Raw genomic sequence first — 25,000 nt, 5'->3', positions numbered from 1 at the left:
TCACGTCTGTCACATGTGCTCAGTGTGAACCTGCTTTCATCTGTGAAGAGCACAGGGCGCCAGTGGCGAATTTGCCAATCTTGGTGTTCTCTGGCAAATGCCAAACGTCCTGCACGGTGTTAGGCTGTAAGCACAACCCCCACCTGTGGACGTCGGGCCCTCATACCACCCTCATGGAGTCTGTTTCTGACCGTTTGAGCAGACACATGCACATTTGTGGCCTGCTGGAGGTCATTTTGCAGGGCTCTGGCAGTGCTCCTCCTGCTCCTCCTTGCACAAAAACGGAGGTAGTGGTCCTGCTGCTGGGTTGTTGCCCTCCTACGGCCTCCTCCACATCTCCTGATGTACTGGCCTGTCTCCTGGTAGCGCCTCCATGCTCTGGACACTACGCTGACAGACACAGCAAACCTTCTTGCCACAGCTCGCATTGATGTGCCATCCTGGATGAGCTGCACTACCTGAGCCACTTGTGTGGGTTGTAGACTCCGTCTCATGCTACCACTAGAGTGAAAGCACCGCCAGCATTCAAAAGTGACCAAAACATCAGCCAGGAAGCATAGGAACTGAGAAGTGGTCTGTGGTCACCACCTGCAGAACCACTCCTTTATTGGGGGGTGTCTTGCTTATTGCCTATAATTTCCACCTGTTGTCTATTCCATTTGCACAACAGCATGTGAAATTTATTGTCAATCAGTGTTGCTTCCTAAGTGGACAGTTTGATTTCACAGAAGTGTGATTGACTTGGAGTTACATTGTGTTGTTTAAGTGTTCCCTTTATTTTTTTGAGCAGTGTATATATGTCAAATGTGTTTAAACTTCAGGATACCCCTTCATGTGATGAGAGAAGGTGAGAGTTGAATTTAATGACGATGATAATATACATCACAAAAATAATTTCAACAAATATTAGGATAATCGGATCTAGGAGGATGAATGACGTACGTACGCACGCACGCACGCACGCACGCGCGCGCACGCACGCACACACACACACACACACACACACACACACACACACACACACATACACGGACACACACACGGACACACGGGCACACACACACTCACACACACACACACACACACACACACCTCAGACCGAGCGTACAAACTTTAACACGGGGAGCGGCGTACCTATTATACAACAGATTCAGTTCTTTCAGAACTTCTCATAACGGAGGTCAAATCAGCAGTTGACAAGTATGTTTCCTACTAGTCCATCTGTTAGAGCATCAAGCCACAGTGGTCACAGCCCATCTGTTAGAGCATCAAGCCACAGTGGTCACAGTCCATCTGTTAGAGCATCAAGCCACAGTGGACACAGTCCATCTGTTAGAGCATCAAGCCACAGTGGACACAGTCCATCTGTTAGAGCATCAAGCCACAGTGGACACAGTCCATCTGTTAGAGCATCAAGCCACAGTGGACACAGCCCATCTGTTAGAGCATCAAGCCACAGTGGACACAGTCCATCTGTTAGAGCATCAACCCACAGTGGTCACAGTCCATCTGTTAGAGCATCAAGCCACAGTGGTCACAGCCCATCTGTTGGAGCATCAACCCACAGTGGTCACAGTCCATCTGTTAGAGCATCAAGCCACAGTGGACACAGCCCATCTGTTAGAGCATCAAGCCACCGTGGTCACAGTCCATCTGTTAGAGCATCAAGCCACAGTGGACACAGCCCATCTGTTAGAGCATCAACCCACAGTGGTCACAGCCCATCTGTTAGAGCATCAAGCCACCGTGGTCACAGTCCATCTGTTAGAGCATCAACCCACAGTGGACACAGCCCACCGGGCCATAGTCACATGAGACATATAAACGGTGTACTGCGTCATCGCATCACACTGTCGATCTCAATAACATCTACATAAGGGAGTGGGTTTGTTTAGAAGAACGTCAGGCCATTGGGGAATTCCCACGACCTCATCAATATATAAATAGGAACATGGAACCTTAATGACCCAAAGTTCACACATTAAATATCAAAAGGGGTTTGTTGATTTGAGGGCTGGATAGATAAATGGTCACCCTGCCTTTACCTTTCTTCTCCTTGACTCCGAAGAACAGCACCACGGCACAGACCACGTAGATGGAACAGATGGCACCGGAGGCTACATTGTAGGCCGTTTTCTGTGACAGTAGAGAAGGACAGCAGCTTAGTGGACTGTAGTAACCGCAGTAGTAAAAACACAAACAAAACAATATGCAAAAGACTAGCTCTGTCGCAAACATTTCCTGGAGTAGAGAGACAGTAGGTCAGTAGACTATAGAACAGTAAACACAGAGAACAGCCAATAGGAGGTCAGTAGACTATAGAACAGTAAACACAGAGAACAGCCAATAGGAGGTCAGTAGACTATAGAACAGTAAACACAGAGAACAGCCAATAGGAGGTCAGTAGACTATAGAACAGTAAACACAGAGAACAGCCAATAGGAGGTCAGTAGACTATAGAACAGTAAACACAGAGAACAGCCAATAGGAGGTCAGTAGACTATAGAACAGTAAACACAGAGAACAGCCAATAGGAGGTCAGTAGACTATAGAACAGTAAACACAGAGAACAGCCAATAGGAGGTCAGTAGACTATAGAACAGTAAACACAGAGAACAGCCAATAGGAGGGAGGTACAGCAGGTCAGAAGACTACAGAACAGTAAACACAGAGAACAGCCAATAGGAGGTTAGTAGACTACAGTAAACCTGATAGGCCTGGTATTAGTCACATGTAGTACAACATGTATTAAAGTTACTATATCTGGTATTCCTTGTGGTTTTTAGACTCTCAGGCTGATACCAAGAGACTCATCCATGCTTTTATTACAAGCAGGCTTGACTACTGTAATACTCTCCTGTCTGGTCTACACAAGAAAGCCATTGGTCAACTGTAAAACATACAGAATGCTGCAGAACGGGTACTGACCAAGACCAGATGGAGAGAACACATTACACCGGTTTTAAGGTCTCTGTACTGTAAAACATACAGAATGCTGCAGAACGGGTACTGACCAAGACCAGATGGAGAGAACACACTACACCGGTTTTAAGGTCTCTGTACTGGCTGCCTGTGAGTTTTAGAATGAATTTAAGCTACCCCAAAGTCTAGGGACCAAGAGGCATGGAGAGACAGCCTTTAGTTACTATGCCCCCAGCCTCTGGAATAGCCTGCCAGAGAACCTGAGAGGAACCAAAATTGTGGACATATTTAAAATGTTTGTTGAGTAGTGAATATTTCATCTTATTTTCATTGCATTTTATTCGTTTTTTTTCCCCCCTGTAAAGCACATTGTGTTGCATTCCATGTCTGAAATGAGCTGTATAAATAAAGTTAGATTTGATAGGATACAGTGTATATATATATATAAATATATCGGTGTAATGCGAGTGCATCTGGGAACGCGCGTACCGTTTGGTCCAGGGTGATGACAGTGGTGATCGTGGCGTTGACTTCCTGTCCCAGCAGCAGGGAGGAGTTTAACCCGTCGACCGTGACATTATCACCCGGCATCGGGATACAGGGGGCGCTGGCCATGCCCACAATCTGACCCTGGACGGCTGTGCCAATCACAGTACCCAGAACCTCTACCGTCATTCCTGATTGGACGAGAGGAGAGAGGCATACAGATGAGACACACAAACCAACCAACAATCGCCTTTCTATTCTGTCCCCCCCCCCAACCAACACTCCTCTTGGTGGTCTCCTGTAGCTCAGTTGGTAAAGCATGGCGTTTATAACCCCAGGATAGTGGGGTTCGATTCCCGGGACCACCCGTAAGTAAAACGTACCCACACGTGACTAATTCGCTTTGGATAAAACCGTCTGCTAAAATGGCTTTATATTAATATATAATTATTGATGTATTATTGATTGAGGTGATTGTGGCTGCATCCGACTGCGATTGGGAGCCCCGTAGGGCGTGGCACAAGTGGCCCAGCGTCGTCCGGGTTTGGCCGGGTTTAGGCCGTCATTGTAAATAAGAATTTGTTCTTAACTGACTCGTCTAGTTAAATAAAAGGTTAAATAACGGTTAAATAAAGGTTCCATTGTGTCCTAATATCCAAACGTGTAATCTATTAGTAACTAGTAACTAGTAACTAATAGGCACCATGATCAATAACTTGATGTGAAATCGATATTGTTTAAAATTGATATGAGTAAGACATTATATGGGTTTATCTTTCAGGTTAACCTACACTGTACACTCAGTGGCCAGGTTTATTAGGTACACCCATCTAGTACTTGGTCAGACCCCCCCCCCCTTTGCCTCCAGAACAGCCTGAATTCTTCAGGGCATGGGTTGTACAAGGTGTGTCGTTCAAACATTGCTCAATTGGTATCACGGGACCTAACGTGTGCCAGGAAATCATTCTCCACACCATTACACAACCAGCCTGTACCGTAGACACACCAGGCAGGATGGGGCCATGGACTCATGCTGCTTACGCCAAATCCTGACTCTGTCATCAGCATGAATCGGCATGTCAGACCAGGCAATGTTTTTCCTCTCAATTCTCCAGTGTTGGTGATGGCGTGCCCCCGCTGGAGCCGCGCCCGCTGGAGCCGCGCCCGCTGGAGCCGTGCCCACTGGAGCCGCTTTGTGTTTTTAGCTGATAGGAGTGGAACCCCGGTGTGGTCGTATGCTGCAATAGCCAATCCGTGACGAGGATCGACGAGTTGTGCGTTCTGAGATGACATTCGGCGCCGTTATTTGCTCGTACGACTCCGGCTAATTCACCTTTGACCTCTGTCATCAACGCCCACAGGACTGCCGCTGACTGGATGTTTTTGGTTTTGATTGTCGCACCATTCTCGGTAAACCCTAGACACTGTCGTCCGTGGAAAAAAAAAAAAACAAGAGGCTGGCCATTTCTAAGATATTGGCGTGCCACCGACGATCACACCACACTCGGTCACTCGATTATCCCCCCCCCCCCCCAATTCTAAAACGTTCAAATGAACAGTAACTGAATTCCTGGATGCCTGTCTGCCTGCTTTATATATCAAGCCACGACCACGCGACTCACGTTCTGTAGGAGCGAAGCGTTTTCGGTGAACGGGGTGGTGTACCTAATAATATGAAACGCTCCTGTAGTTCTACTGAATTGCCTGCTGATAGGTCAACGCTTCTCATTGTGTTCCAACTGGTTAGGAAAGTTAAGACCCCGAGAATATTCACACCAGGCCCAATGGACAATCAACAAGCAGTTGTCTAGACTTCACAAAGCCTTGGAAATGAACAGAAAAAAAACCCAAATGTTATTTATTATAAAAACTGATGATATCGATATCAAAAAATAAATACAAAAAAATGCAATGGATATCGATTTTCCACATCGGCGCCCATCACTACTATGTAGTAGTGTTAAGGTGGGGGCGTCGGGTGGGGGCGTCGGGTAGGGACGTTGGGTGGGGGCGTCGGGTAGTGACGTCAGGTAGTGATGTCGGGTAGGGACGTCGGGTAGGGATGTAAGAGTCCAGGTATAAGACGTACTGTAAGCAGTGGCAGAGTCCCTCTCCTTCTGGTCTTCACTGATGAACATGGTGAGAGCCGAGTAGGGCACATGGAAACACTGGAGAGAGAGAGAGAGAGAGAGAGAGACAGAGAAAGACAGAGAGAGAGAGAGAGAGAGAGAGAGAGAGAGAGAGAGACAGACAGACAGACAGACAGAGAAAGAGAGAGAGAGACAGAGAGAGACAGAGAGAGAGAGAGAGAGAGAGAGAGAGAGAGAGAGAGAGAGAGAGAGAGAGAGAGAGAGAGAGAGAGAGAGAGAGACAGAGAGAGAGAGAGAGAGAGAGAGAGAGAGACAGAGAAAGAGAGAGAGAGACAGAGAGAGACAGAGAGAGAGACAGAGAGAGACGAGAGAGAGAGAGAGAGAGAGAGAGACAGAGAGAGACAGAGAGAGACAGAGAGAGACAGAGAGAGACAGAGAGAGAGAGAGAGAGAGAGAGAGAGAGAGAGAGAGAGAGAGAGAGAGAGAGAGAGAGAGAGAGACAGAGAGAGAGAGAGACAGAGAGAGAGAGAGAGAGAGAGAGAGAGAGAGAGAGAGAGAGACAGAGAGAGACAGAGAGAGAGAGAGAGAGAGAGACAGAGAGAGACAGAGAGAGACAGAGAGAGACAGAGAGAGACAGAGAGAGAGAGAGAGAGAGAGAGAGAAACAGAGAGAGACGAGAGAGAGAGAGAGAGAGAGAGAGAGAGAGAGAGAGAGAGAGAGAGAGAGAGAGACAGAGAGAGAGAGAGAGAGAGAGAGAGAGAGAGAGATTGAAATGATTGGATTGTACCGGGTTAGTATTTCTTCAAACATGTGGACGTGTAGGATTCCTTTAACTCACCGTCTGAAGGGTCTGGAAGAGGCAGTAGAAGACCAGGTACCAGATGACCCTCCCATCCTCAAACACAGGAACATACCAGATGAGGAAGTAACTGACCACAGCTAGAGGAGTGGAGAACACGATCCTACACCGAGACAGAGAGAGAGAGACAGAGACACACACAGAGAGAGAGAGAGAGACACAGAGAGAGAGAGAGACACAGAGAGATAGAGGGGCAGAAAACAACAGTAAATCAAGCATCCTACATCGTCACATTATGACTGTGTCGTCTTCACAGTCACTGTGGTTTTCTAATGAAGTAGCTATAACCAAGCTGTTAAATGACTGAGTGGACAGCATTCAGCCTCTTATTAAATAAACAGCTATTTCCACTGCATGACATTTCCCTTGGGAGTCTGTAATGACAGGCTAAGACCAAGCGATGATTGGAGAGGCAAAAGCCCCAAGTAGTCAAGAGCACACTGATATTTTTCTGTAGGGAAAAAAAAAATATATATATATTTCTTTCTTCCTGAAAGTAAAAGATAACCTTGGTGAGATTGGCCTTGTGAGAATGGGTGCATTTCAATAGTCTAAAAAGAAGCGTCCTCATCTCATCTCCTCACCTTCATCACCATTGATCTGATAAAAGGATAAAAAAGGACAGGAAGTCATGTCAAACTATTGAGATGTCACTCAACTCTGTCTGTTATTCCCCAGCAATACAGAGACAGGGAAAGGCAGTTCTACAGGTCCTTATTAACAACAATCAGATGTCACTCAACTCTTGTTTTTTTTTCAGCACTGCCAGTAAGAAATGAATGATGTTACTGTATATGTCATGTGTTATGTAGCGGCTGTGTGAGAACAGTAGGTCAGACAGAATGTATACGGTCACTCCCTGTCCCAGTTACGGACTTCCTGTAGTCTGATCGACGTGTTCCAACAGAAGAGAGGGGCGTGGACCCACATCAAGGTTTCCTCAGCAGGAAGTGAACACATCACATCCGGTCATTGATTGGCTAAGGAGGATATGGTGCAAGCCAGCCACAACATCATCAACATCATCAGGTGAGCCACTTGATTATCGCACGAGGACAGGAAATGTCATATCGGATCACAAGACGCCATCATCTGCAGCCTGATCTCTACAGTGTTTATGACAACAGTTCAGTCAGGAAGTTTTGACACGGTGGAGTAGATCACTCCAAAATAAAGCATGACATTCCTTCAGAACTAGATTATTTGTTTGGTTACTTCAGGATCAGCCTGTTGGTGGAGATGCTCTAAAAGGGGTTTATATCAAAAGTGCAAAACGTTTCCTTGTCTTGTCTACTTTGTTTCATCAGCGTTAATAAAAAACAAACAAATGAAAGCTGTTTTGGGACTTACTTCCACATCAAAGAGTAGCTTTGTCTCCTTGTTTTCTAAAAAAGCTATGGTCAGGTGGAAGCTGAATTTGGTAATAGGAGTTACTTTTCACCTATCAGTGTGTTCTCAGATCAGTATTGACCTGGGAATGGAAGAAATGCACAAGAGAGGAAGTCACTTTGGACAATAGAGATGCAGCCGCCCATAATGGGTACAGTACAGGACTGAGGAGAGAGTGGGAGAGTGAGAGAGAGAGAGAGAGAGAGAGAGAGAGAGAGAGAGAGAGAGAGAGAGAGAGTGGGTGGAGAGAGAGAGAGAGAGAGAGTGGAGAGAGAGAGAGAGAGAGAGAGAGAGAGAGAGAGAGAGAGAGAGAGAGTACACCCCCCCCCCCCTAAGAAACTCGATACGTGAGATGGAGGGTGTGTGTGTGATCTCAGAGATCTCACAGTCTCAGAGCAGAGAGCAAATGCTGTGTTCCATTTAGGGAGAGGTGTGACCGACCCATCAGGAATGTTACATAATGTCCTGTCAGGAGCCTGGCTCAGCGTTTCGTTCACTCTCAGTGCAACGTCAAAGATCACTTGGCTCTGCCACGTCCCAAAACCAAGGTCCCAAACTGTCTGGGTGTCAGTCCAACGTTCATTGTAGTAAAAGTCCTGTTTAATATCTATCTATAATATCTATGTGTTTATTGTAGTTTATTGACTAATGCTGCATCTTTATTATCCAAATGAGCTGAATGATTTATTAAATACAATTCTAAAAACATAGTATATAATTTCACACAGATGTCAACAAAAATGGGTAATTTGGGCTGTTCCGAACTGCTGTTAACTTCACTTAAAAAAAAAGGTTATTTTATCCATATTTGGCTCCAAATCTCTTGTCGGTTTGCCTGTGACATGACATGAATATAAAAGGTCCTATGTGGGAGTGCCTGGCTATACCCCATACCGAACCTAACGTCTCCCAGATGGGGCGCCATCCTGATGTGGATATTACCAAGCCTGACTAGAATAGTTTAGTATGCATGTGGTGAGTCTTTTCCCCTAACCCAACCGCACAGTATAGCCCAGCCCTGGCCTGCCCAACCTTTTTGCCTGCGAGCTACCGTCCTGTACGTTTTTTTGCTCCAACCCTAACATACCCGATTCTAACAATTACCTGGTTGATAAGCTTAATCAGGTTAGTTACAACTGGGTGTTGGTGTAAAACCATACAGCTCCAGGAAAAGAGTTGGATGGAGCCTTGGGCTAGGTCATAAACAGAAGCATTGGACAGGCACCTACCTAGGGAGTCATTACTTCCTCCCTCCACTAAAATAGAGAGACAGAGAGAGAGAGAGAGAGAGAGAGAGAGAGAGAGAGAGAGAGAGAGACAGAGAGAGAGACAGAGAGAGAGACAGAGACAGAGAGAGAGAGACAGAGACAGAGACAGAGAGAGAGAGAGACAGAGAGAGAGAGAGAGAGAGAGAGAGAGAGAGAGACAGAGACAGAGAGAGAGAGAGAGAGAGAGAGAGAGAGAGAGAGAGAGACAGAGAGAGAGACAGAGAGAGAGACAGAGAGAGAGAGAGAGAGAGAGACAGAGAGACAGAGACAGAGAGAGACAGAGACAGAGACAGAGAGACAAAGACAGAGAGAGAGAGAGAGACAGAGAGAGAGACAGAGAGAGACAGAGAGAGAGACAGAGAGAGAGACAGAGAGAGAGACAGAGAGACATTTATGACCTCCGGTAATTATGATAACAGAGCAGTATAAGTATGGTGTGTCACATGGGTGACGACTTGTATGCAAACACAGTAGTAGGAAAACCCTAGCCAACATGGTTTCCAAGTAATTCTTCCTACCTATTCAGTGACTGTCACATTATGGCATTATACACAGTTATTGGATCAGTTAAAATAAATACAAAAATCATAGCTGGCAAGAGAAGTGGAAACATGGCTTATCTTAAAAAGTAACGTTGACGGTCAAGATGTTGAAGTAACCAACTTATGAAACCAGTGACGCTAAACAGCGAAAAAAAAAATAGATAGATAAGAGCACGCAAATGAATTACATTTAACACAGCAGTGAAGGCCTTGTTTATTAAAAGCTATTAGGTGTTAGGAAACATGTATACATCTGAACTGAAACTGTATAATCCTGTGGGTTACTCCTACTCGGATGGTCAAGCTAAAGTCAAATCTAAGATGAGGAGCCCGCTGGGAAGCGTCTCTCGACCTAGTCCCGTAGTCGCACTTACACTGTAACTCAGTGCCTTTTAACTCTCCATTTCCTCTCTAGCTTCTCCACGTCTGTTGAACTGCAGTAACCCCTTCAGATTCCTCAGCCACCCTTTAAAATAATTCTATACAGACCTCTCTTATTGGTCCAGCCCACAACATACCACCAGTTTCAGCCAATCAGAGCTCTCCTACCATCCCAAACACTATGAAGAGACTGGAGTGTTTCCCCCCCCTCCCTCCCTCCTCCTCCCTCCCTCTCGGTCGCTTTTCCTCCCAGCCCCTAGGCACCAATTAAGCATGTCACCTCAAGATTCATGCTTGTTCTGAACCAAAGACTTGTTTGACTACAGTAGTCACTCCTCTACCTTCCTTTTTCTCCTCTCAGTCAAAGTATAAGGGACAGATCCTCTCAATACCTAGGGCAAAAACACATCTTGACTGACTGAACGTGAATTTTATTCCTCCGTTCTTCCTCCCGCTCCTCTCAGAATACTTCAGCAGTAAGAAACAGATTATCAAGCTGCAGCCTGCTAAAATCCATTGCATCGTTTAATCTACAGTACCAGTTAAACGTTTGGACACACCTACTCATTCAAGGGTTTTTATTTTGACTATTTTCTACATTGTAGAATAATAGTGAAGACATTGAAACTATGAAATAGCTGTGAGACACAGAGTTGGTGAATGTCTCACAAAGCAGCAAACGAGTGCTCAGCATATGTGGTATCTCCTTCAAGACTGTTGGAAAAGCATTCCAGGTGAAGCTGGTTGAGAGAATGCCAAGAGTGTGCAAAGCTGTCATCAAGGCAAAGGGTGGCTACTTTAAAGAATCTCAAATATATTTTCATTTGTTTAACACTTTTTCGGTTACTACATGATTCCATATGTGTTATTTAATTGTTGTTTTCATTATTCTACAGTGTACAAAATACTAAAAAATAAAGAAACCCTGGAATGAGTAGGTGTCAAACCTTTGACTGGTGCTGTCGGTCTGCATGACTGAGGCAATAGATGGGCTCAGCTTCTTAAATCTTTTTCACACTGGCTTTGTTGTGCTCTTCAATGGGGACTGTTGGGATCCCTGTGCTCTTCAATGGGGACTGTTGGGATCCCTGTGCTCTTCAATGGGGACTGTTGGGATCCCTGTGCTCTTCAATGGGGACTGTTGGGATCCCTGTGCTCTTCAATGGGGACTGTTGGGATCCCTGTGCTCTTCAATGGGGACTGTTGGGATCCCTGTGCTCTTCAATGGGGACTGTTGGGATCCCTGTGCTCTTCAATGGGGACTGTTGGGATCCCTGTGCTCTTCAATGGGGACTGTTGGGATCCCTGTGCTCTTCAATGGGGACTGTTGATTTCATGTTTTTCCACACTGGTTTTGTGTGTTTGACTCATCTTATCTCAGTCTGACACTTCCACTTCTGATTTGTTGACAGAAAAAAACCGGTTCCTTGTTTGACAATTATTTTAGGTGAGATACAGGTCAGATAGCCTACGTCAATACACTACAGCCCATTGATAACCACTATAGCCATTGCCAGCACACACCATCATTACAGACCTAGCTACCGCAGACCTAGCAACCACACACCTAGCAACCACAGACCCAGCTACCACAGACCCAGCTACCACAGACCTAGCAACCACAGACCTAGCAACCACAGACCCAGCTATCACAGCTACCACAGACGCAGCTACCACAGACAATGACTGGAAAGGAAACTACAGACATCGGTTAAAACCATTTTCATGAACAACGCTACGGTGCCAGGAGGGATGCTACGGTGCTGGGAGGGATGCTACGGTGCTGGGAGGGATGCTACGGTGCTGGGAGGGATGCTACGGTGCTGGGAGGCATGCTACGGTGCTAGGAGGGATGCTACGGTGCTGGGAGGCATGCTACGGTGCTAGGAGGGATGCTACGGTGCTAGGAGGGATGCTACGGTGCTAGGAGGGATGCTACGGTGCTGGGAGGGATGCTACGGTGCCAGGAGGGATGCTACGGTGCCGGGAGGGATGCTACGGTGCTAGGAGGGATGCTACGGTGCCAGGAGGGATGCTACGGTGCTGGGAGGGATGCTACGGTGCTGGGAGGAACGCTACGGTGCTAGGAGGGATGCTACAGTGCTGGGAGGGCATGCTACGGTGCTGGGAGGGACGCTACGGTGCTGGGAGGGACGCTACGGTGCTGGGAGGGACGCTACGGTGCTAGGAGGGACGCTACGGTGCTGGGAGGGACGCTACGGTGCCAGGAGGGATGCTACGGTGCTGGGAGGCATGCTACGGTGCTAGGAGGGATGCTACGGTGCCAGGAGGGATGCTACGGTGCCGGGAGGGATGCTACGGTGCTGGGAGGGATGCTACGGTGCCAGGAGGGATGCTACGGTGCTGGGAGGGATGCTACGGTGCTGGGAGGGACGCTACGGTGCTAGGAGGGATGCTACAGTGCTGGGAGGCATGCTACGGTGCTAGGAGGGATGCTACGGTGCTGGGAGGGATGCTCGGTGCCAGGAGGGATGCTACGGTGCTGGGAGGGATGCTACGGTGCCAGGAGGGATGCTACGGTGCTGGGAGGGATGCTACGGTGCCAGGAGGGATGCTACGGTGCTGGGAGGCATGCTACGGTGCTAGGAGGGATGCTACGGTGCTGGGAGGGACGCTACGGTGCTGGGAGGGATGCTACGGTGCTAGGTAGGATGGGCTAAGGGGTGAAATTAAGGACACCCGGTCGGGGGGGAATCATTTCCCATGATTCAACAAGGCAGAAGTGGAGGTGAATTTCTGTATGCACAAAAATATATCCGTCTATGGGCCTACCAGCCTAGATATGAATGAAATCATTAATGATAGATGGCCAAGGTATGTTTATGTTTTTAACTGAAGGTATATTCCAAAAGATGGATCCACAACGCTCGCTCCTTTTAAAAAAAGGTAGAAGAAAAAAATTATAATAATAAATAAAAAAAATTGCTGGCGAGACATTTATGATGACGGTAAAGTAGGAGTTCTGGGTAACCTAGGAGTTCTGGGTAACCTAGGAGTTCTGGGTAACCTAGCAGCAAGGAGTCTGATTCACCAAGACCATGCCATGTCAGGGACTCTGGAAAACTGCAAAGTCAAGCAGGAAACCTCTATTCTCTTTATTAACAAACTAAGACTCAAAAGAAAGGCCTGATTGTTTTCATATTTTTTTGCCCTGCGGGTAATTCGTGGCTTATGTTTTAGAGAATGTTTGATTGAAGAAATCTTTACGACTTATGGAAAGCAGCAATAAAATCTTCAGTGGGGTGGTATGTGAGTGAGTGAGTGAGTGTGATGAAGTACTCTTGAGCGGAACAGAACTGCATCAGCATGAAGTGCAGTAACCCTTTCAGAGCCGCAGCTGAAATTTGAATGACAATGTATGCAGTCGCACCACGAGACCGCTGACCCATTTCTGGTCAGTCCAATGGGGAAATGTCTTACTTTTAAAAATTTATTTAACCTTTATTTAACTAGGAAAGTCAGTTAAAAACAGTGGGTTAACTGCCTTGTTCAAGGGGCAGAACGACAGATTTTGACCTTGTTGCTAGATTGAATCCCCGAGCTGACCTTTCCGTTACTGGCTCAACGCTCTAACCACTCGGCTACCTGCCGCCCCAATGACTGGGGACCCGTGGGGAAATGTCTAAACCCATATCAACTAAGATATATGGAATTGTTTTAAGGTCATACAAAGGATTATTTTTGCTATTTGATTTTGAAGAACCCTTGAAGTATAAAAATGATAAATAAAACCATTATGTTTGGTCTTACTATTACTAGCCCATACAAACGCATTGAATAACAGATTAACTACATGGAACAACTTATAGTCTCTCCCCCCCCCAAAAAACCATCTAAAGTCAGTTTATCTAAGAGATAAAAGATCAGGAAACAGTTATTTTGTTTTTACATGCATTTAACTTCTTATTTTTGGTACCAAACAGTCTCCATATTCAGTACATTCAGAAAGTACTCAGAACCTTTTACCTTTTCCACATTGTTTCGTTACAGCCTTATTCTAAAAATGGATTCAATTGTTAGGCTTTTTTCTCTCGTCAAACCTTCACACAATACCCAATAATGACAAAGAAAAAAAATGGTTTTTAGACATTTTGGGAAATGTAAACTGAAATATCACATTTATATAAGTATTCAAACCCTTTACTCAGTACTTTGTTGAAGCAACTTTGGCAGCGATTACAGCCTCGGGTCTTCTTGGGTATGACGCTACAAGCTTGGCACACCTGTATTTGGGGAGTTTCTCTCATTCTTCTCTGCAGATCCTCTCAAGCTCTGTCAGGTTGGATGGGAGTGATGCTGCACAGCTATTTTTAGGTATCCCCAGAGATGTTCGATCGGGTTCAAGTCCGGGCTCTGGCTGGGCCACTCAAGGACATTCAGAGACTTGTCCCGAAGCCACTCCTGTGTTGTCTTGGCTGTGTGCTTAGGGTCGTTGTCCTGTTGGAAGGTGAACCTTCGCCCCAGTCTGAGGTCCTGAGCAGGTTTTCATCAAGGATCTCTGTATTTTTCTCCAATCATCTTTGCCTCGATCCTGACTAGTCTCCCAGTCCCTTTACAGAGAAACTCTGTCAGAGTGACCATCGGGTTCTTGGTCACCTCCCTGTGGGACCTTATATAGACAGGTGTGTGCCTTTCCAAATCATGTCCAATCAATTGAATTTACCACAGGTGGACTCCAATCAAGTTGTAGAAACATCTCAAGGATGATCAATGGAAACAGGATGCACCTGAGCTCAATTTAGAGTCTCATAGCAAAGGGTCTGAATACTTATGTAAATAAGGTGTTTTTTTAGGTTTAATACATTTTCAAAAAATTATACAAAACTGTTTTTGCTTTGTCATTATGGGTATTGTGTGTAGATTGCTGAGGAAAAAAATAAATATTTTATCCATTTTAGAATAAGGCTGTAACGTAACAAAATGTGGCAAAAGTCAAGGGGTCGTAATACTTTCCGAATGCACTCTAACCTTCCTTTCATATTCCCAACCTTCAGATGTGTCTTGTGAGGCCTGGGGCGTCCTAGAGCAAAACAACCAACATGTACAGGTTCATGATAGTCTCACCTTTACACTGATGGGTCATATTACGGTGTTGCCAAAAACTGTTGGGACGCTACAGACAGAAAGTTGGCAGATCGGCTGTACCGACTTCAGACGAGTTCCAAGACGTTTGTGGGGGGGGCAACACGGAGAACACCATCGTGTTCGTGAGAGTCGTCTTTCCACAGAGGGGGTCATAATAATTTGAAGGTCAAACCGGTCGGACGATTACTGCGTCAAGACTGATTTCTGGGAGGTCTCATGGAAGTGCGACATCGGAGGATTGAGATGCATCCAATGCAACAACAAACAAAAAAAATAACATATCTTTCTTAAACTGACTGACAATTTTTTTTTTTATTCTGCTAATTAGATTTCCGAGGGGCCACGGACTTCCACTCTAGGGGGGTTTTCTATGACTGGGGACCAATGGGGAATTGTTTAACACAGAGACATTCCCGCGAGATACTAAACTATTTTTGGTAAGGACAGACAGTGAACCTTTCAGATGTCTCTAAGTCTCCCCTGACATCCATGCCTTGCCCTTTTAAAAAAAACTCCTGAAGACACAGACACCAAAAATGACATGTCACATCCTAACAGGAAAATAACAAAAGGAGGATTGTTGAATATTTCAATTCCCCATAAATATATATATATATTTATATGCATTTTTCGATGCCAATTCAAAGTTGCATTTAGTTAACGCAACAGAAGAGAAGGAATTCTAAACCAACTACCCCTGAATCTCCCGGTCCTTGTTCTTATCTTCAGGACCATTGTTATGAAATACCAGTTTGTAAACAGCTCTATACACCTACAATTTGATTGACAGATATGGGAACCAGTAAAGTGGCCGTACCATGGCAACATGCGTCCGAAGCGCGTCCAGGGAGAGCGGGAGACCAGGAAGCCTATGGTGGGATCCGTTATGGCGTCCCAGGCCCTCCCCACAAACAGGATGATCGACGCAGAGAACGGGTCCAACTAGAGAGAAGAGAGAGAGAGAGAGAGAGAGAGAGAGAAGAGAGAGAGAGAAGAGAGAGAGAAAGGGAGAGAGAGAAGAGAGAGAGAAGAGAGAGAGAAGAGAGAGAGAAGAGAGAGAGAGAGAGAGAGAAGAGAGAGAAGAGAGAGAGAGGAGAGAGAGAGAGAGAGAGAGAGAGAGAAGAGAGCGAGAGAAGAGGAGACAGAAGAGAGAGAGAAGAGAGAGAGAGAGAAGAGAGAGAGAAGAGAGAGAGAAGAGTAAGGATATGGATGGGTGGATATATGAAAAATGAAGAAAAACAGCTAGAATATTCCCCATCTAGTGCACTACTCCAGACCAGAGTCCTATGGTTCTCCCTATGGGCCCTGGTCAAAAGTAGTGCACTAGAAAGGGGAATAAAGTGGCATTTGGAGACGCAGACTTCGTCCACCTCTTCAGTCAGAGTCAATGTCTCCATTGTTGGCGAGCGGCCCTGGCTGGCGAGCGGCCCTGGCTGGCGAGCGGCCCTGGCAGGCGAGCGGCCCTGGCTGGCGAACGGCCCTGGCTGGCGAACGGCCCTGGCTGGCGAGCGGCCCTGGCTTGGGGTCGCAGGTAAACGTTTCGTTATGAATGTTGTTCTGGAGGCAGCTCTGCAGTGGTCACTAGTTGGCACAGCCACAAACCTTAAAAAAACACACTGCTAACGACCTAACCTAAAATTAAGACCAAAAACCACATTTTTTTTGGTTTCATGAACTTTCACAATTTGTCAGCTGGCCTATCTAAAAAGGGGAAGACGAAAAGCACTCAGTTCTGCCTCCAAGCACTAGTGGTTCTGGGGGGGGGGGCAGTGCCCCTGTGACAACAATTTTGGACCCCCTTGTGGCCCCCCCCTAAATGTGGAGTATGAAATAATTTTTACATAACTAATTTTTGCTATCGTTCTTTTTTTACATCCGTTATTAGACAGTGGCAACGATGATGATTATGAACATGGTCTTTTGCCTGCTAATGCAGTGAAGAAAACGATATGACAACAATAATGTCTAATGTAACTGGCCCCTCTAACAGTACAACTGGCCCCAGCTTTCCCCCCGGTTGAAATGGTCTAGAACCGCCACTGCCTCCAGGACAAGACTCATGACAAACGTCAATCTGCCTAGTGGTCACACCGTCCTGTGAGGGAGGGAGGGAAGTGAGGGAGGGAGGGAGGAAGGAAGGAAGGAAGGAAGGAAGGAAGGGAGGGAGGGAGGGAGGGAGGGAGGGAGGGTCTTTTGTACAGCCGCGTGTCTGTAGTACCATAAGATGTCAGCCTACATACTGCAGGTCAAGCTAGAAGGACATGCAGCAGTGTTCTCCGTACATCTTTTGACAAGTAGGTCTACTTTCAGATCTGTGAGTTATTGAGGGGTGGAGGGCTAGGATGAAGGGTCAATGTTTTTATTTTTTTATTTTTTATGACGTGCGCCCCATAAAAAGACCAGTAGCCTTGACGTACGTAGCTTGTTGTTTATGTTGACCAATCAAAGCAGCAGAGAGGTTCAATGTGGTAGCAAATGGAATGAGAGTTCACTAAAGCAATGATAGAAGGAATTTTTTTATCACAGAATTTACGAAATGTGAAGGAGTAGGCTACAACGAACACCCAACAGGGTAGACAGTTGTTTTATCTGAATGGGGTTCGGGAGAAAGCACCGCATGTCACCTCATTTACCTTAGCTTAGCTAGCTTCTCTAGGCTACTCCAGTCAAGACGGGGCACTTTTACATGAGATGATGAATAACATTGTGGCTGAATACAAGTTAGCTAGTCTTGCCTTGGTTAATGAATCTCTCTCCCCGGTCCATCTTTTATGGTTTTATTTAACCTTTATTTCAGAACCAATTCTAAATTGACAATGACAGCCTACCCGGGCCAAACCCTAACGACGCTGGGTCAATTGTGCACCGCCCTATTGGACTTCCAATCACGGCCGGTTGTGATACAGCCTGGAATCGAACCAGGGTCTGTAATGACACCTCTAGCACTGAGATGCAGTGCTATAAACCGCTGCACCACACGGGGAGTGAATCATCGGCATCATCTGTTCGCTCCCATCTCACCAGCACCCTCCCTCACTAGAGCACCCTCACTCACTAGAGCACCCTCACTCACTAGAGCACCCTCCCTCACTAGAGCACCCTCACTCACTAGAGCACCCTCCCTCACTAGAGCACCCTCACTCACTAGAGCACCCTCCCTCACTAGAGCACCCTCCCTCACTAGAGCACCCTCCCTCACTAGAGCACCCTCCCTCACTAGAGCACCCTCACTCACTAGAGCACTAGAGCACCCTCACTCACTAGAGCACCCTCCCTCACTAGAGCACCCTCACTCACTAGAGCACCCTCCCTCACTAGAGCACCCTCCCTCACTAGAGCACTAGACCTCCCTCACTAGAGCACCCTCCCTCACTAGAGCACCCTCCCTCACTAGAGCACCCTCCCTCACTAGAGCACCCTCACTCACTAGAGCACTAGAGCACCCTCACTCACTAGAGCACCCTCACTCACTAGAGCACCTTCACTCACTAGAGCACCCTCACTCACTAGAGCACCCTCCCTCACTAGAGCACCCTCACTCACTAGAGCACTAGAGCACCCTCACTCACTAGAGCACCCTCCCTCACTAGAGCACCCTCACTCACTAGAGCACCCTCCCTCACTAGAGCACTAGAACACCCTGACTAGAACACCCTCCCTCACTAGAGCACCCTCCCTCACTAGAGCACCCTCACTCACTAGAGCACCCTCACTCACTAGAGCACTAGAGCACCCTCACTCACTATAGCACCCTCACTCACTAGAGCACCTTCACTCACTAGAGCACCCTCACTCACTAGAGCACTAGAGCACCCTCACTCACTATAGCACCCTCACTCACTAGAGCACCTTCACTCACTAGAGCACTAGAGCACCCTCACTCACTATAGCACCCTCACTCACTAGAGCACCCTCACTCACTAGAGCACTAGAACACTCTCACTCACTAGAGCACCTTCACTCACTCGAGCACTAGAACACCCTCACTCACTAGAGCACCCTCACTCACTAGAGCACTAGAGCACCCTCACTAGAGCACCCTCACTCACGCAGCGCTCAGGTTAAAAAAACGTGAGTAAAAAAATATATATAAATATAAAAACTTGTATTTAGAATATCCAACAAAAACGGTATGATACTATTCGAATAGTGAAAGTCCCCCCCCCCCCCGGGGACTGGAATGGGGCCTCGGACTGATGAATCACCTGGGCCACGTCCAGTAGGTATATCTGAAGGAAGAAGCCCAGAGCACATCCTGTGATCTGATAGGGCGCTCCTCCCACCGCGTAGCATAGCTTGTTGCATATGGACAACCTGTTCTTCTGTTCACGCTGAGAAAGACAGACAAAAGAAAGGGGGTTCAGTCATTAAACGAGAAGTTTACATTTTTTGAATCGTTAGGCAACACAAACGGGGTGGAGGAATACTCCACCCCGTTTGACTACAGTAAAGCAGAAACACACTTCCACCCAGGCTTCCATGGAATTGATTGATTGCTTTATGAGTCTTGTAAAATCACTGCGTTTTTTTATTATTTTATTTATTTTTTTACAGACACCAACTTTGTTGCAGTCTGACCTTCTACAGAAGTGCCACAAATGAACTGAGAAAGTGAAAAAAACTGACAGGAAAGTGGAACACCGCTTAAACAAATGGAGTGAGAGGGACATCAACAAAGTGATCCAAAATATATAAACTAGTCTACAAAAGATATCTAAACAACTGGACAATGTGCAACCTGAAAAATTATGCGCAAGGTGAAACGGATTAACCTAGCTCTCTCTCTGTCTCTCTCTCTCTGTCTCTCTCTCTCTGTCTCTCTCTCTCTGTCTCTCTCTCTCTGTCTCTCTCTCTCTCTGTCTCTCTCTCCAGTCTCTCTCCAGTCTCTTTCCAGTCTCTCTCTCTCTCCAGTCTCTCTCCAGTCTCTCTCCAGCCTCTCTCCAGCCTCTCTCCAGCCTCTCTCCAGCCTCTCTCCAGTCTCTCTCCAGTCTCTCTCTCTCCAGTCTCTCTCTCTCCAGTCTCTCTCTCTCTCCAGTCTCTCTCTCTCTCCAGTCTCTCTCTCTCTCTCTCTCTCTCTCTCTCTCTCCTCTCTCTCACAGCTCTCCTCTCTCTCTTTCTCTCACAGCTCTCCTCTTTCCAGTCTCTCACAGCTCTCCTCTTTCCAGTCTCTCACAGCTCTCCTCTTTCCTCTCAAGAGACCAAAGAACAATCGGATGATAGAAAGTTCTGTTTGGCTGATCAACAGTCCGACTGAGAGGAAACACTACACTATGGACAACACACACTCAGGAGGAGAGTTATCTGTCTACAGAATTCGCCCACAGTAACGTGAGGACCAGTGTGTATGTCTCTAAACTCAGCTGGGAGGAGAGTTATCTGTCTACAGAATTCGCCCACAGTAACGTGAGGACCAGTGTGTATGTCTCTAAACTCAGCTGGGAGGAGAGTTATCTGTCTACAGAATTCGCCCACAGTAACGTGAGGACCAGTGTGTATGTCTCTAAACTCAGCTGGGAGGAGAGTTATCTGTCTACAGAATTCGCCCACAGTAACGTGAGGACCAGTGCTGGGAGTCTGGGACAGAAGAGGCGTTTTTGTCATGACAGACCGACTCACTTCAACAGAACCCAGTAGCCACATTATTCTGTCTCTGCCCCCAAAGGTTGTAGACTGGGACATTTCCCACTCTAATACCAATCACCCAGACTACTTCCCCAATGGTACCCTTTTCCCTATATAGTGCACTACTTTAGACCAGGGTCTATAGGGTAGTAGTGCACTACTTTAGACCAGGGTCTATAGGGTAGTAGTGCACTACTTTAGACCAGGGTCTATAGGGTAGTAGTGCACTACTTTAGACCAGGGTCTATAGGGTAGTAGTGCACTACTTTAGACCAGGGTCTATAGGGTAGTAGTGCACTACTTTAGACCAGGGTCTATAGGGTAGTAGTGCACTACTTTAGACCAGGATCTATAGGGTAGTAGTGCACTACTTTAGACCAGGATCTATAGGGTAGTAGTGCACTACTTTAGACCAGGGTCTATAGGGTAGTAGTGCACTACTTTAGACCAGGGTCTATAGGGTAGTAGTGCACTACTTTAGACCAGGGTCTATAGGGTAGTAGTGCACTACTTTAGACCAGGGTCTATAGGGTAGTAGTGCACTACTTTAGACCAGGGTCTATAGGGTAGTAGTGCACTACTTTAGACCAGGGTCTATAGGGTAGTAGTGCACTACTTTAGACCAGGATCTATAGGGTAGTAGTGCACTACTTTAGACCAGGGTCTATAGGGTAGTAGTGCACTACTTTAGACCAGGATCTATAGGGTAGTAGTGCACTACTTTAGACCAGGGTCTATAGGGTAGTAGTGCACTACTTTAGACCAGGGTCTATAGGGTAGTAGTGCACTACTTTAGACCAGGGTCTATAGGGTAGTAGTGCACTACTTTAGACCAGGGTCTATAGGGTAGTAGTGCACTACTTTAGACCAGGGTCTATAGGGTAGTAGTGCACTACTTTAGACCAGAGCTCTATAGGGTAGTAGTGCACTACTTTAGACCAGGGTCTATAGGGTAGTAGTGCACTACTTTAGACCAGGGTCTATAGGGTAGTAGTGCACTACTTTAGACCAGGGTCTATAGGGTAGTAGTGCACTACTTTAGACCAGGGTCTATAGGGTAGTAGTGCACTACTTTAGACCAGAGCCCTATAGGGTAGTAGTGCACTACTTTAGACCAGGGTCTATAGGGTAGTAGTGCACTACTTTAGACCAGGGTCTATAGGGTAGTAGTGCACTACTTTAGACCAGGGTCTATAGGGTAGTAGTGCACTACTTTAGACCAGGATCTATAGGGTAGTAGTGCACTACTTTAGACCAGGGTCTATAGGGTAGTAGTGCACTACTTTAGACCAGGGTCTATAGGGTGATGGTGTAGGGAATAGTGTGCCATCAGGGAAGCAGTCTGCCAGGTCACTCCTGCCAGGGAAATATTACGCAACCAAGGCCCACAGACTGGTCAGTGTGACCCTTCACAGGGTTGTCACAATCCATTTGGCGAGGATGAGGGCCGCTCTGCCCCCCTTTGGAACTTTGCCATGTTGGAAGCCACTCTCGTCTATCACTAATGGGCAGTCATGGGGCACACACTCACACAGCCAATGAAAAGAGCTCTCTGTGGCTGCCGCCCGGTATAGGAGAACCCTAAATGGTGGGATCTCAGAGACATCACCTCATTCACACATATATGTGTCCTGGTACTTCGCACCCAGTGTTCATCTAAGAGTTTGTGCCCAGTCCCAAATCAATACTTATCAAAGACATCTAAACCTGAAAGATTTTTTAGGCCAAGTTCCCAGGCTATAAAACATGTGCAATCTAAAGCAACTCTACACTAAATATAATCGTGACCTGCCTTGAAAACCTGTGTGTTTTATTGTTTGTGTTTTAGATCTGGTGTAACAGACGATCCACTGTGTGAACATAAACGTCTGTGTTAGTTAAGACTGTTACTTTGTTCAGGTGATAAAGTTGTTTTTCTAACTGAAACATGACTCTCTCTTAAGCCTGATATAACCATTTAGGGATATAAGGCATCTTTCAGCGAGTGGTCGACTGAATCAACTGGCAATATACAACACTAACATAGTTATTTTTATTCAGGTCAAACACCTGTGGTATTGGACAGGGTTGAATTTATTTTTTTTAAACCAAAACTGTGTTCCCATGAGCTGCATTTCCCAACATAGGCTAAATGGGGCGGCAGGTAGCCTAGTGGTTAGAGCGTTGGGCCAGTAACTGAAAGGTTGCTGGATTGAATCCCCAAACTGACGAGGTGAAAAATCTGTCATTTTGCACCTGAATAAGTGAACCCACTGTTTCCCTGGTGGGGCTGTCATTTGTTCTTAACTGACTTGCCTAGTTAAAAAATGTTTTTTAAATACTAGCTTAAAATTGTCTGTCTGGCATGTGGGCCGACACTTGAAGAGGGAGTGAAATTAATTGGAAACTGCAGAACCCTTCATATCATCTTTAATGATATTCAATATTCCCTTGTATATCATTAGACCCCCATTCAGTTAGCCAGGACAGGATGGAACACGAGCCAACCCACTGTCCCCATCCAAAAATACACCATGGTCCCACAGACAGCCACATTCCATCCCCCACTGCAGAGCTAACGTGGACGTCACCGAAATGTAACACAGTTAGTTCAATAGTCCATCTGGTGACATCATATACCGTCTACTTCCGTTTCATATTGAAAACAATTCATAACAATTATATTGAAAACAATTCATAACAATTAGCACCAAATAAGGTGCAGTTTATGTCGTCTGTCTGAGGCATCACAGGAAGACTACCGGCATTTTACGTCCCTCTCTTTACTATGGTGGAAGTGAGGTCATGTCAAAGGGACAAAGAAACTGATCACAAAAAAAAAAATTGCCAATCAATAAGCATATAAATGATCGATTATTAGAGATAAAATACCGGGAAGGACTTTCGGTGAACACCTAGGTATAGTGAAATATTGAAAACGTATAAACAGATGAAGCATGTTTGGAAGGAGGTCATTTCCAATTTCAGTAGAGATCACAGCTTGCAGCCCCGGTGAAATGACACGTAGCGTTTCTGTGAGATACTCAGAGAGAGACGTTTCTCTGTCACCCTGCATTCATTCCTCTTATCCCAACCCTAAAAACACCATACTAATTCAGATTGTTTCTAAATGGCCTCAATCACTTCTTAGATATATATACATTCTTCTTAAAATAGGTTTATGAAAAGACAGGACTAGCGCCGCTACGGAAAAGAGATATAGTTACGAACCGGATAATCATTTCGAAAAAATGAATAAAAGAAAGAAAAAAAAAACGAATTACGTGTTCACTTTACGCCAAGCAAAACAAGACCATATAACTGATCATCAATACAAAACCTATTACAGCCAAGTTCCAATAAATAACTAGGATACATCTATTTACATCGAAGCTGTCTTCCTCTCCGGTTTAGTTCACAACGTATACTCATGAATACACATTTACTGCTAATATTGTTGATCAAAGTATAAATGAATCAAACTTACCTTCGCAGCTAATTTCACCGCATCTGGGTTGACCGGTTTATTCGTTAATAAATTATTGTTGGAATATTGTTCGGTTCCTTCTCCTTTTGCCATCACTTTATGAATAAATAACCTTTGAAAAAAAAATTTACAAAATAAATATGATATAAATAAATGTGTTCGCAAAGCGGCGTCTTAAAGCAGACCTCAGTAAGACCTTTAGAGTTGAGTTCAGTGTAGAGCTGAGTTCAGTGTAGAGCTGAGTTCAGTGTAGAGCTGAGTTCAGTGTAGAGCTGAGTTCAGTGTAGAGTTGAGTTCAGTGTAGAGTTCAGTTCAGTAAACACACAACTTGAAACTGACGATGAATAAGCTGTCATTCATCATTGTAGTAGTAAAGATCCCTCCCTCTGTTCAACAGGTCACCATTTACTATCAGTCAACCCCACCCACAAATTACATACTGATATGATCATACTCTTTATACATGCTGATAGTATATCTATAATATATTTATTACAAATGGATGGAATGAAAATGCTTTATTAGTTTTTTTTTGTTTTTTAACATTTTCATTGTTGGACATAAAAGACTGTAAAAACACTGGTTTTTATTTAAGAACTCTGTTCCCACGTATAAGAGAGAGACACGTGGTCCTATACAAAACGTAATCAAGGTTTTAAATATTATTATTTGTTATTTTTTTTGTCAAACATTATATCTGTTTGTGCTTTTAACGGTCAATTTGTAAATCTACAAATGATTTGTAATTATGTTCCAGCCCCGCAAAACATCCACTAAACAAACATATTCGGCCACTACACTATGTACCACTACACTATGTACCACTACACCACACTACAACTACGCTATGTACCACCACACTACACACA

General features: G+C 45.6%; 1 protein-coding gene across 1 annotated transcript in view; it reads right to left on the bottom strand.

Annotated features, from left to right (window-relative positions):
- The window catches only part of mfsd2ab (MFSD2 lysolipid transporter A, lysophospholipid b), a 40,742-nt gene extending 16,275 nt beyond the window's left edge, over positions 1 to 24,467 (bottom strand). Inside the window, exons 1-8 of the mRNA XM_045709438.1 lie at positions 24,328 to 24,467; positions 24,132 to 24,243; positions 19,249 to 19,374; positions 15,861 to 15,985; positions 6,337 to 6,460; positions 5,498 to 5,576; positions 3,412 to 3,599; positions 2,046 to 2,136 (exon numbers count right to left, since the gene is read on the bottom strand). Of these exons, the coding sequence (XP_045565394.1) occupies positions 2,046 to 2,136; positions 3,412 to 3,599; positions 5,498 to 5,576; positions 6,337 to 6,460; positions 15,861 to 15,985; positions 19,249 to 19,374; positions 24,132 to 24,224 (826 nt within the window). The 5' untranslated portion in view covers positions 24,225 to 24,243; positions 24,328 to 24,467. The remainder of the gene's footprint in view (positions 1 to 2,045; positions 2,137 to 3,411; positions 3,600 to 5,497; positions 5,577 to 6,336; positions 6,461 to 15,860; positions 15,986 to 19,248; positions 19,375 to 24,131; positions 24,244 to 24,327) is intronic.
- Between the last annotated feature and the right edge of the window lie 533 nt (positions 24,468 to 25,000).

The sequence above is a fragment of the Salmo salar genome, chromosome ssa27 (genome assembly GCF_905237065.1).
Source record: "Salmo salar chromosome ssa27, Ssal_v3.1, whole genome shotgun sequence".
Taxonomy (NCBI): Eukaryota; Metazoa; Chordata; class Actinopteri; order Salmoniformes; family Salmonidae; genus Salmo; species Salmo salar.
The sequence above is the reverse complement of the archived record's forward strand: the minus strand, read 5'-3'. Positions and strand labels throughout refer to the sequence as shown.